We start from the raw sequence: 13,040 nt of genomic DNA on the forward strand, positions 1-13,040 counted from the left end.
TTAGAGGCAAAGCTATAATAACATCCATGCAAATATCTTCCCAAACTCTAGAAGGAATAGGCAGCGGTTGCAACAAACCTGCTGGCAATCTTGTCTCTACTTTTGCTCGCTGACAAGTACCATAAAAGAGGACATATTCTCGTATTTTCTACTGCATCTTAGGCCAGTAAAATGTAGAGCAAATGCATTCCATTGTTTTAGCAATGCCCGCATGCCCTCCCACAGCACTATCATGGAATTCTTTCATGATGAGACCAATGAGCTTTCTGCTCTGTAGAACTACCACTTTGTCCCGCCACAATAAGATGCCATGACGATAAGTATAGTTCTTGTCTGATACCGTACCAGTGGTGCACTGGTGTACAAGATCCTTAAGGAAGGTGTCCATCGCAATCTCTTCCTTAAGACTCTGCAACCATTCAGATTTAAGCATTGACCATGCCGCGAGATAGCTAGGAGCGTGATAAAGCATCTGCGGCGACGTTCTTGGAGCCAGGCTTATAGTGGATTTCAAAGTCATACCCGAGGAGTGTACAAATTTTGTTCAAGCAGACTGGTCTGTGCAGATCACGAATTTCTTACCCAACAAATAGTGTCGAAACTTGGCAATCGCCTCAGTAATCGCATAGAACTCTCTAGTGTACGCAGATTGTTGCTGCATACTAGGAGACAACTTCTTAGAAAAGTAAGCTATGGGGTGCTTACCTTGAGCCAGAATGGCTCCAATTCCTGAACCGGAAGCGTTAGTCTCAACCTCAAAAGGCAAGGCAAAGTTCGGTAATGCTAGCACCAGTTTAGAAGAAATAGCATGTTTTAGTTGGTTGAAAGCTAAATCAGTCCTATGGCTCCACTCAAACGCTTCCTTTTTTAGAAGGTCTGTGAGTGGTGCAGCAATGGTCGCGTATCCTTTGATAAAGCGGCGATAGTAGCCAGTTAAGCCCAAAAACCCACGCAACTGCTTGAGGTTTTGTGGCGGCTTCCATTCAGTAACCGCCTCCACTTTGGCACGCTCCATGTGAACCCCATTGCCAGATATAGTGTGTCCAAGATAATCAACATCGGATGTACCAAACAGGCACTTAGAAAGCTTGGCAAACAATTGCTACTGATGCAACAGCTTCAAGACCAATTCAAGATGCTACAAGTGCATGCTGATTCCAAGATGAGCTATATACCAAAATGTCATAAAAAAAACAATACGAATTTTCACAAAAATGGCCTAAACACATCATTCATGAAGCTTTGAAATGTAGCCGACGCATTGGTTAAGCCGAAGGGCATGACCAACCATTCATAAAGACCTTGATGAGTTCAGAAAGCTGTCTTGAAGCGATCCTTAGGCTTGACCAGAATTTGGTGATAACCCGACCGTAAATCCAGCTTCGAAAAAACTGTGGCACCAAACAGTTCGTCCAAAAGCTCATCCATCATTGGTATCGGAAAGCTATCTTTAATAGTGATACTATTCAAGGCTCTATAATTGGTACAAAAACGCCACGTGCCATCCTTTTTCCTTACCAAAAGGATTGGGGAGGAGAAGGGGCTCTTGCTAGGTTGGATGATGCTTTCTTCCAACATGTCCTTGATCATCAACTCAATTTGTGTTTTCTGGTAATGCGGATATCAATAAGGGCAAGCCTTGACCGGTGCTGCACCCTGGACAAAGGGAATGTCGTGATCATGAGAACATTGGAGGGGGGGTAAACCTGATGGTTGGGCAAAAACTCCTGCATAGGTGTTGAGAAGCAAAATTAATTTAGGAGCCAAAGTTTCAGGGCGTTGTAGTTGTGGTATCAAGGACTCTTCGGCTTGTTGCACCTCAAAAGTAAAAACTTCAGCTATAGAATCGGTACAAATCAAGCGTCAGATGTGATGAAATTGAGCCTGTGCCGGAGTATGCGACTTTTCGCCTTGCACCGTAACAAATTGGCCATTATGCAAGAACCTGAGAAATGAGGAATCATAATCAACAATATGAGCCTTCAAAGTCTTCAGCCACGTCGTCCCAATCTCTAAATCACCTCCTGCAATGTGAAGAACAAACACATCCGGAATAGTCACTGTGCACCCACACAAATTTACCTCCAAGGCTGGGATATAACCTTCCACCTCCAACACATCAAAATCACCTACCATTACTTTGATTCTAGGAGCTGGCTCGATTGGAAGATTTAAGAATTTTGTAATCCGCGGCTGGATGAAGCTATCGGAGCTGTGATGAAGGGAATTTTATCAGTATAAAATTTCACAAATGAAATCTCGTTGCAAGTATAGTTTCTAAACCAACAAACAATCCTCAATCAAAAATTTGGTTGTCACAAGTAACAAACCCCAATAAAAATAATAACTGAAGTATTTAAACCTCGGGTCGTCTCTCAAGGAATTTCAGGGAAGTGTTCTTGTTATTGGTTACGGGACAAGTATTTAGGGTTTTGAATAAGGAACAAGAAAGATAAATAGCAAAAAAGTAAATAAACTCAAATGATAAAAAGGTCTTGGCAAGGGATGATGGTCAAGGATCTTTATCCTCGTCACTAACCACATAATGATAATTGCAAGGATTAGTCCCATTAAGTCATCCTCTAACGAGTAAAGAAAAGTCAAATGAGCTACATTAATCCAATCCATAAGTCCTAGCTACCTCACTAATGGATTTAGTGAAAGCTAGAGTCAATGGACACCAATCATCAATTACTTAGACATTAGCAACTCTAGTTTGCCTAAGTTACCATCCCAAGCCAAGAATAGAAAAATCTACTCTAGTATCCTTTCAAGCATTTTATCAAACACTTGGAAGGCATAAAAGGAAAGCATCGTAAATTGACAACAAGAGTATTAAATCTACAACTACCCAATTATAAAGAATTAACAACAACTCAATCAAACAATAAGAGAGTATAAAACATGAATTGCATTAAAAGGAAATTCGAATCCAACAATAGTGCATCAATATAAAAGAGACATAAAAAGGAAAATTGATAAGTAAACTAAAAGAGTAAGGATGTAACAATAAGAAATTGAAAGGAGAACAAGATGGCAACAAGAAATTAAACCTAGATTTAATAAGAATTAACTTAATCCTAACCTAATTCTAGAGAGAAGAGGGAGCTTCTCTCTCTAGAAAACTAACTAAAGGCTCATCATTATTCATCCAAGTGCTCTCCCCTTGTCCAATCTTCAATTTTGCATGAAATAGTCTCTGGAATCAGTTGGATTTGGGCCTGGGAAGCTCAGAAATTGCCCCCAGTATTTTCACTTTAATGAGGTCACGTGCGAGCTGTAACGCGTACGCATGGGTAAGGCGTACGCGTCGATTGGCATTTTTACTTCCCACGCGTATGCGTCATGTCACGCGTACGTGTCGCCATGTGACTTCATATTCATGCGTGCGCGTCTGTCACGCATGCGCGTCGATGTGCACTCCCAATCCCTGATTTTTCATGAATTCTCCACTTTGCATGCTTTTCTCTTCACTCCTTTAATCCCTTCCTAGCCTTCTCAACCTGAATTCACTAACAAACACATCAAGGTATCTAGTGGAATCAAAGGTGAATTAAAACTAGCAAATTAAAGGCCTAAAAAGCATGTTTTACACTTAAGCACAAATTAAGGGAGGATTACAAAACCATGCTATTTCATTGAATAAATGTGAGAAAAATTGATAAAATTCCCTAAAATTAAGACAAGATAAACCACCAAATTGGGGTTTATCAAGTTGCCGCCATCAATAAGGGCTTGAACTTCCAACCTATTGACATGAGCTTTAATACGAATCATAGCTAGACTAGAGGTGTCGTGCATGGCATTATAAGATAAATGGTGCCCCAAGACCTGTTGCTCCAATTGTGGCACAGCTTCCCCATCACACAAAACCTCATCCATATTCACATGTGGCTCTGTATCATCCTCCATTTCAAGCTGGAGAGACATGAATTGGTGGTTGGTGCACTTGTGTGTGGCCAAGAACCTCTCATCAAACCAATAGCATAAGCCATTCTTTCTTCTACTCTGGATTTCAGCTGGAGTAAGACGCCGAGTGGCATTTCGGTTTGAGATCACATGTGGGAGTTGTGGTGGTGTAGGAAGGAGGGAAGGAAGGGATGAACGTGTGTTCGGTCGCGGAGCAGTGCTTGAAGCATGGGTAGCAAATTGGGGACGATGGGAAGCCGGCCCTGAAGAGTGAAGGGGGTTGGGGTTAAATTTATTCTCATATAATCTCGCCAAATTCACAGCACGCATCAAACTTGGGGGACACTTGGCCTTCACCTCCCGCCGAATATCCGACCTTAAGCCACTAATAAAACATCCCCTAAGGGCGTCAGGGGGTTCAAGTTGAGTACGGTTAGCTAACGCAACAAATTTGGAGTAATACTCACCCACCGAAGCTTGTTGTTGCAACTTGAAGTGCAATTCCCTAGGAGATTCGAACAAGGAAGGTCCGAACTCAAGCTCAATCGCCCATTTGAGTTGCGTCCATGAATGTAACTGGGCAGCCCTCTATGACATCTGGAACCACGGGATGGCCGGACCAGATATTTGAAGCGCTGCCAAACCCACTTGCTCCTCATCAGAGACCCAGAAAAAATCAAAATATTGATCCATAGAAAAAATCCAACCCAAGGCATCACTCCCATCCAATTTCGATAGATCGAAGTTCACCCTTTGCGGCTGCAAGCCCGCACAAAACGGCTGGTCTCCAATTGAGCTCGCGCCATGTGAAAGTTCACGAGAAGGAGAGTTGGAGCAACGCAGAGTGTGAAGTAGTTGCGTGATGGAGGATTGAAGAGCATCAAATTTCATATTCATTGCCTCAGAGGCTCTGGCCCACTCTGGCGATTTTCCTCCGCCACCATCTCAATCATCTGGTAGAGCTTCTTAATATCCGCCTCCACGCCTTTCATTCTCGTGCCGTCGGCTACGGGCATGGGCAATGAAAGCACCGATTGGAAGGGTGATTGATGAATTTTATTGAAAAGAAGAATTAAACCAGTACAGTAGTAGTGTGATGCAGCATCATGAGTGCAATGAAGTAATAAACTAATGAAACAATGAGAATGTATAGAAAGGAAAAAATTGATCTATTCAAGTAACATCAGCACCAAAAGGATATGACCATGCATTCTTCCAATCAATTGAACCTGTCAAGAATGTGAGAATAGAAATTAGTAGGGGAATTTTATGTACGAGAGCAGAGGGAAGAGAATGGGAAAATAGAAGGAGATTGAATCCACAATTATGATAGAGAACAAGTTCATACCACAATACCCTAACGAACATAATTCTCAAGTCTCCTATTAGAAGCTTTCACTCTTGTGCTCCTGCGTGGTCCCTGATTTATCATATTGCTTGCCATCTGTCCTTGATTTGTAACTAACTCTCCCTCCCACAATTGTGACTTTGAGGAGTGAGTATTAGGATTGCTCTCTGAATGGGCAGCATGGCCTTCTTTTACGTGTCCATGCCCACTAATATTTGTTACACTTTTCAACCTCTACAAATGTTTATGCATTTTTATTCGTGGTTGCAGGAGTGTAGCCGTATCACCAGGAGTGTAGTCACAACCGTCTCGAGTTTGCAGTTCGACGTAAGACACCTAACTGACGCTTTTGATCGGCAGAATAAGATGCTGGCAGATCTACGATGAACTATCATTAGCCTTATCTGCCAAAATAATCAGGTTTTACTTTGAAAGTATCATGAATGTGTCCTCCGGCTGTATGTGCAGTGGAAAGAAAAGGCTCAAAGAGCAGCATTCAGAGAAATATAAGGGTAAGAAACAGGTCATAGTGACCCCCACATGTAGCATGGATGGTGCAGACGACCCTACATACATACCACCGACGAAGACAGCGTTCAGCATGGATCACATGCCGTTCAGGAGCACAAGATCAAAGAAGAAAACAAGGCAGCTGAGACGAGGTCCAAAGACACAAGACAAAACAAAAAAACCCGAACTGGTAACGTATTTGAAGTTGAATACTTTAAAGCTTTTATTGCAGATTTTCTTTTGTTGAAAATATTTTTCTGCCAACCACTATTCACTCTCTTCTTTTATTTAAGAGGTTATGTTAGTTGGGAAACTCTTTGGTACTTACAACTGAGAAAAGCTACTATGCTGACTATATGTGTTAAGAGAAAAAGAGTGGTATAGGATTTTGTGTGCTTGTCTCTACTTCACACTGTCACTGTTACACACAGAGTCACCGTCACACATGTAGTTTTCTGTTTCTTATTATGAACTAAATTACAACTTAACATTTTGATTAAATTTTAAGAAGCTGGAGTTCATTTTTGGTAGTGGACTGAATCTATTTAATTTTTAGACAACTAGACTCATAATAGTTAATATTTTTTGGACCAAAACTTGGTTGAAATCATTTTATAATAAATATATATGATCTCTTGAAATCTATATATATTATAAAAAACTACATTTAAAAGGGTCGTATGTCTTATATATATATATATATATATATATATATATATATATATATAACCCTTTACGTACAAAAAAAAAAGACATACGACCCTTTTTAATGTAGTTTTTTATAATTAATATCCTATGACATCAAAATAGAAAAAAAATAAATATTTTTAAGAAATTAACAATGATTTTATAAATCCCGTAATATTAGTTATTATAAAAACTTCATTTTATGATATTCGTAAAAGCTACTAATCATTTTATTTGAGATTTCAATCTCTATTTTCATTCTTAATTATTTATATAGTTTATTTACAAAGTTAATAATTATAATTGTAGATTTCTTGTAATAATTGCAGTTCTAGTTAGCTAGAAATATGAATTAGGTTTGTCATCTAGGTTGGTGGAGTTGATACAGAAATATAGTTTTGAATTAAGAAAAATAAAACAAATAATTAAAAATTGAGAAAAAAAATTATTACTAATAGTAATGCATAGAATGAACTAAGTGTGAGTAACAGTGACTTTATTTCCAATGAAATCAAAAGTTATGAGAATATGATATCTTGCCTTTAAAATTTTGAGTGAAAATTTATATTCAGTATATAAAAAATGTTGCGTACATATTAAATTTTATATTCAGGTCTGATATAGCATCTTGTGCAAACGCAAAATCTTCAACCTCTTCGCAACCAAGTGTAACAACATGGGTCAAAGATGAGTATAGTGCACTGTATTGAAGCAGTCTTGCATGTTCCCTTGAATCATTCCCCATTTTCAACGTTGTACAGTCTTTTGCAATCTTACACCAGTGCCTAAAGATAAGTGTTTCAGGAATTTCCTCCATACCCTCGTACTTCATGACACAAAATATATGGGAACACGGTATGCCATCACTGTCCCACATCTTACACTCACACTCAATCTTTTGGTCATTCGGATCATACAAAACCTTGCATACCCGGTCTGGTCTACCCATTTTACTAAAGCTATACACAATGGTCGTGCTGATGCTCTCCCTTCCCTGAAACAATAGCGTTGCAACACCCTTGATTTGCTTCTTAACCTCCCTAAAAACAGCTCTTGTATACAGCTTCAACGCAGACAACTCTATTGCATCTAATCCAGTTAGGGGTGTGCATGGGCCGGGTGAAACCGGGTTTGGTGTGACCCAGACCCGACCCGAAATATATACCGGGCCTATTTTTAAGACCCGAACCCGACCCTAGACCCAATGAAACCTATACACTTTCGGGCCACGATTATACCGGGTAAAAACCGGGTGAAAACCGGGCCGTTAACATTATATTATCTTGATACCTTCTTGTAAGTTAGCATGTAAAAATATCCAAATTTCCAAGACTCCAATCATTATTTGACATGGTAAAATTCACTTAGAAATATATACTAAGAACCAACTCTTCTCTAAAATTAAAGCATAACCATAATCAATACTAATATTGCCTAATAACACCAAATATTTAAATCAATACAAATAACACAAGATTATGCATTAGTCTAAAGTTTTATGCATTTTAAACATAAAATATTAACTTATAGTCTTATATATAATGACTAATAACATAAAATATTAAGGTTTACAACACTTAAATTTCACATAATAATAGCCATCATCCATCACTAATAACACAAAATATTAATTATATATGATAATCGGGCCACCGGGCCGATTTCGGGTGACCCGAGCTATGGCCCAGACCCGACCCGAAATTATGACCGGGTCTATTTTTGAGACCCATACCCGACCCTAGACCCGATGAAATCACACCAAATTAGCCCCTAAAGTGTTCGGGACCGGGCCGGGTCTTCGGGCCGGGCCGGGCCATGCACACCCCTAAATCCAGTATTTAACATGGATGTGTAATAAGTGGAGTAAAATTGTGCAGTAACATCATTGTTCCGATAATCTTTCACGACCCTATCCAAGCTGTGAACCAGTTCAAGAATGCTATCCGTTGACTTTAGGAACACTTTAATGAAAGAATTGATTCCTTCACATCTTGACGTTGTCCTATATCCGGCGTAAAATCTTGGTGCACGAAATTGTGATCCCTGGGCGAAATTGTTACTCGAACAATCCCTGGTAAAGGCTCCAAAAACTTGGTGCTCTACTCTTAATTTATAACTTGTCACAACTTCGATACAACTGACCAGCAAGTGCACTGGGTCGTCCAAGTAATAAAACCTTACGTGAGTAAGGGTCGATCCCACGGAGATTGTTGGTATGAAGCAAGCCATGGTCATCTTGTAAATCTCAGTCAGGCGGATAATAATTGATTATGGAGTTTTCGAAAATAAATAGTAAATAAATAGAAAATAAAGATAGAAATACTTATGTAAATCATTGGTGAGAATTTCAGATAAGCGCATAGAGATGCTTTCGTTCCTCTGAACCTCTGCTTTCCTGCTGTCTTCATCCAATCAGTCTTACTCCTTTCCATGGCAAGCTGTATGTAGGGCATCACCGTTGTCAATGGCTACTTCCCATCCTCTCTTGTGAAAATGGTCCAATGCGCTGTCACCGCATGGCTAATCATCTGGAGGTTCTCGATCATACTGGAATAGGATTTACTATCCTTTTGCGTCTGTCACTACGCCCAGCATTCGCGAGTTTGAAGCTCGTCACAGCCATCCCTTCCCAGATCCTACTTGGAATACCACAGACAAGGTTTAGACTTTCCGGTTCTCAGGAATGGCCATCCATGGTTTCTAACTTATACCACGAAGACTCTAATATCTCGGACTCGGTCCCCTGTATTAGATATCTAAGAGATACTCATTCTAGCTTGTTTGCATGTAGAACGGAAGTGTTTGTCAGGCACGCGTTCATAAGTGAGAATAATGATGAGCGTCACATAATCATCACATTCATCATGTTTTTGGGTGCGAATGGATATCTTAGAAGCGGAATAAGTTGAATTGAATAGAGAACAGTAGTACTTTGCATTAAATCATGAGGAACAGCAGAGCTCCACACCTTAATCTATGGAGTGCAGAAACTCTACCGTTGAAAAATACATAAGTGAAAGGTTCAGGCATGGCCGAATGGCCAGCCCCCATGAAAGTCTAAGATAGCATAAAACTGATCAAAGATGATCCCAAAAGATGTCTAATACAATAGTAGAAAGTCCTATTTATACTAAACTAGTTACTAGGGTTTACAGAAGTAAGTAATTGATGCATAAATCCACTTCCGGGGCCCACTTGGTGTGTGCTTGGGCTGATCTTGAAGTTTACACGTGAAGAGGCTTCTTCTGGAGTTGAACGCCAAGTTGTAACGTGTTTTTGGCGTTCAACTCTGGTTCGTGACGTGTTTCTGGCGTTTAACTCCAGACTGCAGCGTAGAACTGGAGTTCAACGCCATTTTGCGTCGTCTAAACTCGGCCAAAGTATGGACTATTATATATTGCTGGAAAGCCCTGGATGTCTACTTTCCAACGCAATTGAAAGTGCGCCATTTTGAGTTCTGTAGCTCCAGAAAATCCACTTTGAGTGCAGGGAGGTCAGAATCCAACAGCATCAGCAGTCCTTCTTCAACCTCTGAATCTGATTTTTGCTCAAGTCCCTCAATTTCAGCCAGAAAATACCTGAAATTACAGAAAAATACACAAACTCATAGTAAAGTCCAGAAATGTGAATTTAACATAAAAACTAATAAAAACATCCCTAAAAGTAACTAGATCCTACTAAAAACATACTAAAAACAATGCCAAAAAGCGTATAAATTATCCGCTCATCAAAGCTCCCCCTCAGATAGGCCGTTGCCCAACTCTCTTTAATGTCATATGTCAATTGCACCCATGTATTTTGGCCTAGACTGAGAGACTCTATTGAGGTCCTCCAATATCTCTCAAACTCGTCAACATCAAAGTTTGCATAGATAGCCTTTTTGAATACTTTCCAAAATTCAGCTTCCTTTACCCGTTGGACACAATTTTTCTCCAGATGCCATGCACATAGTCTGTGCTTGGCTGAAGGCATCACCTCTGCAATGGCAGTGCGCATTGCCTTATCCCCATCCGTCACAACAAGGTTCGGTGTTCTTTGACCCATAACATCCAAAAGGTTCAGCAGAACCCATCTGTAAGTGCGGACCTCCTCATCCTGAAGCAAGGAAAATCCAAAAATGCAAGTTTGCCTGTGATGGTTGTCCCAGATAACACCACCAGGGGTTTCTTGTACTTGTTCCCATGGTACGTCGCGTCAAATGCAAGGACATCACCAAACAACTCATAATTGGATTTCATGATACTGTCCACCCAAAATAAGTTACCCAACCGATTATCTGCAGTCGTTGTGTATCTGGTGACTGACATAAGGTCCGCATTTGCCTTCCCCTCCAAGTAGCTTATAGTTGTAGCTGCATCTCGATCCAAGATTCGTGCTCGCTGTTGACTATGAACATAGTTGTACAAATCCCTTTTCGTAAACCGAAGCATGCTGTAGCCACCCAATTGGCCTGCCATGTAAGCCATTATCTTTGAGGTAGGGATTTCGAATTGCTTCATGCTATTCATTTGAGCCTTATCTCTGTTGCTCATTTCTTGGTGACTTGGCAACTGTAACGACCCAATTTTCAATATGTCTAGATCATATCGAAAACTGAGCGCTACCAATTTGTCTCTTCTAATTATTATCTATTATTTATTATATGAGCCTGATTCGTTGTTAAAAGCGTAGTTATTTTGCGAGGTACTTTTTTTTTGAAAACGTTTGGGTTAATAGACGGATTCATTCATAATCAATTCTCAACTGATAACAGATAAAACAGTTATAAACAACCACACATAAACACATTTCAAGCAGTTGATAACATTCCGTGATCCAGCCTTTATTAAAGTATAGACGTTTAGTTAGAGCACCCCTAAATATAGCTAAATAATATCTATATATACATACAACATCCCAGGCCCTGACCCGTCCAAGAAGTCCCTAAGCTGGTACCCAGGCTAGCCTAGACTCTATACTCACCTAGTCCCTCTAAACTACTAAAGCGAGGGAAAGTACATTCTAAGTCTTCAAAGCTCAAGTCAGGTAGAACGTCACCAAAAGATGGAACATCATCTACTAATCCTCTGCACGATCAGACATTGCCATATGACGTCTCTCTAGTACCTCATTAAGTAGCCACATAATAAGAGTCTCGTATACCGGATTTAGGTTAAAGTTCACGTACAAACAGGGTGCAGACATTGGCTGGTCTCACAGTATATACATATAAACAGAAATGGAGTTCACTCTAGACTCAGAAGACTACCTAGAGTAGAATCCTCTTTACAGAATGATCATCAACGGACTACGGAAAGGTACTCTTACTTCCATCTGAAGGGGGAAGGGAGAGAGAAGGGATAAGAACCGGGGAGTTCTTAGTAGGGCCGAGGTTATTAGTTAAGTTCATTAATTTCGTGTTGTTTAGCAGATAAATAGCAGAATACTGAGAAGCAGTAAACAGAAAAAATAGATAAATAGAGAAAATAGAGAAAACAGAAAGCAAAACACAAACAAAAGAATAAAAGAAAACAAAACACAGACACAGTGAATAGAATACAAATAAAGAAAGCATGCATTCAAACAACAATCATAACAGAGGAAAAGTGTAACCAAGTATGATGCATGTCTAGCCCAAGTGCAGGTAATAAGCTCATTTGTCGGTTACATACCCGCTCCCAACGTTACCCAGCAACCTTTGTCTGGATAAGGCTTTCCTGTTGGCAATACTCACTGCAAGCAACCTTTGTCTTGCAGGGTATCCACTGCAAGCAACCTTTGTCTTGCAGGGCGGCACTTATTAACCAATATACGCCCAACACACTCGCTGTAGGTAACCTCTGTCTTACAGGAGCACAACACACTCACTGTAAGCAACCTCTGTCTTACAGGAGCAACAGCACACTCACTGTAAGCAATCTCTGTCTTACAGCAAAGCATTATAGCAAGGTATCCCAGGAAAGTGTTCTCAATGGTTGTACCACCATCTATCTGACTACCTCAATGCAGCAGATGAACATATAAATACCTTTGGAGATGCCTTAATGCAACAATTGACCTCTCAACAGGCCATCTGCTTATTCTCTAATCTCTTTATCAAATTACTCTATTCTCTTTGAATCTTTACTCTGCTCTGACTACTCTTTTCTCTTTGTCTCTTTACTCTGCTCTGTTTCCTCTTTTCGCTGTATCTCTTTACTTTGCTCTGACTTCTCTGCTTAACATATGTATTTAAAGCTTATGTAAATTTTGGTATGAATAGTTAGCCTGTCCCAAGTATAGGTTCATTAAGTATATACTGAAACAATTTAACTTTTCATATTATACCTAACCCTAGCCGCAACTCAAGGACTAACTATGTTGCCCTAGTTTGTTCACTAATCTCTGTCTGTTTTCCTGTTATTAAAACTTTACAGACTTTTTCTTCGATTTTCATTTCTTCATTAACTTTCTATCTTTCCTTTATCTTTACCTCACTAATATGTTATTACCACTCCCTAAGTGTTTTATGAAGGTAATTATGAGATTCTACGGTTAAAGTTGTCTTTCTAAAGCTTTTACAAAAAACTGTATTTTTCGTATTATTTTATTATTTTTATTAAAATAT

General features: G+C 39.7%; 2 protein-coding genes across 2 annotated transcripts; both read right to left on the bottom strand.

Moving 5' to 3' along the window:
- Positions 1–544: 544 nt before the first annotated feature.
- LOC140178554 (uncharacterized) lies at positions 545–4,806 on the bottom strand. The gene is made up of 4 exons (XM_072215739.1): positions 4,514–4,806; positions 3,749–4,414; positions 1,918–2,212; positions 545–1,102 (listed from the first exon to the last, which is right to left on the bottom strand). Exons 1-4 carry the CDS (start codon positions 4,804–4,806, stop codon positions 545–547), a joined length of 1,812 nt encoding a protein of 603 aa, XP_072071840.1.
- On the bottom strand, positions 4,803–10,920 carry LOC140178555 (uncharacterized). The gene is made up of 4 exons (XM_072215740.1): positions 10,612–10,920; positions 10,302–10,549; positions 7,048–7,494; positions 4,803–5,037 (listed from the first exon to the last, which is right to left on the bottom strand). Exons 1-4 carry the CDS (start codon positions 10,918–10,920, stop codon positions 4,803–4,805), a joined length of 1,239 nt encoding a protein of 412 aa, XP_072071841.1.
- Between the last annotated feature and the right edge of the window lie 2,120 nt (positions 10,921–13,040).

This window comes from Arachis hypogaea, chromosome 14 (assembly GCF_003086295.3).
Source record: "Arachis hypogaea cultivar Tifrunner chromosome 14, arahy.Tifrunner.gnm2.J5K5, whole genome shotgun sequence".
Classification (NCBI taxonomy): Eukaryota; Viridiplantae; Streptophyta; class Magnoliopsida; order Fabales; family Fabaceae; genus Arachis; species Arachis hypogaea.

Bases quoted from the DNA above. Each gene is read 5' to 3' on its own strand.
- LOC140178554 (XM_072215739.1), bottom strand. From the start codon at position 4,806: ATGAATATGAAATTTGATGCTCTTCAATCCTCCATCACGCAACTACTT. The intron at 4,415-4,513 runs GTTCCAGATGTC...CGAATCTCCTAG, and splicing joins TCTGGTCCGGCCATCCCGTG to GGAATTGCACTTCAAGTTGC. The intron at 1,103-1,917 runs GTGCAAGGCGAA...TTGCATCAGTAG, and splicing joins ATAATGGCCAATTTGTTACG to CAATTGTTTGCCAAGCTTTC.
- LOC140178555 (XM_072215740.1), bottom strand. From the start codon at position 10,920: ATGGCTTACATGGCAGGCCAATTGGGTGGCTACAGCATGCTTCGGTTT. The intron at 10,550-10,611 runs GTGGTGTTATCT...TCCTTGCTTCAG, and splicing joins ACAAGTACAAGAAACCCCTG to GATGAGGAGGTCCGCACTTA. The intron at 7,495-10,301 runs GTTTGAGAGATA...AGCTGTTTTTAG, and splicing joins GCAAACTTTGATGTTGACGA to GGAGGTTAAGAAGCAAATCA.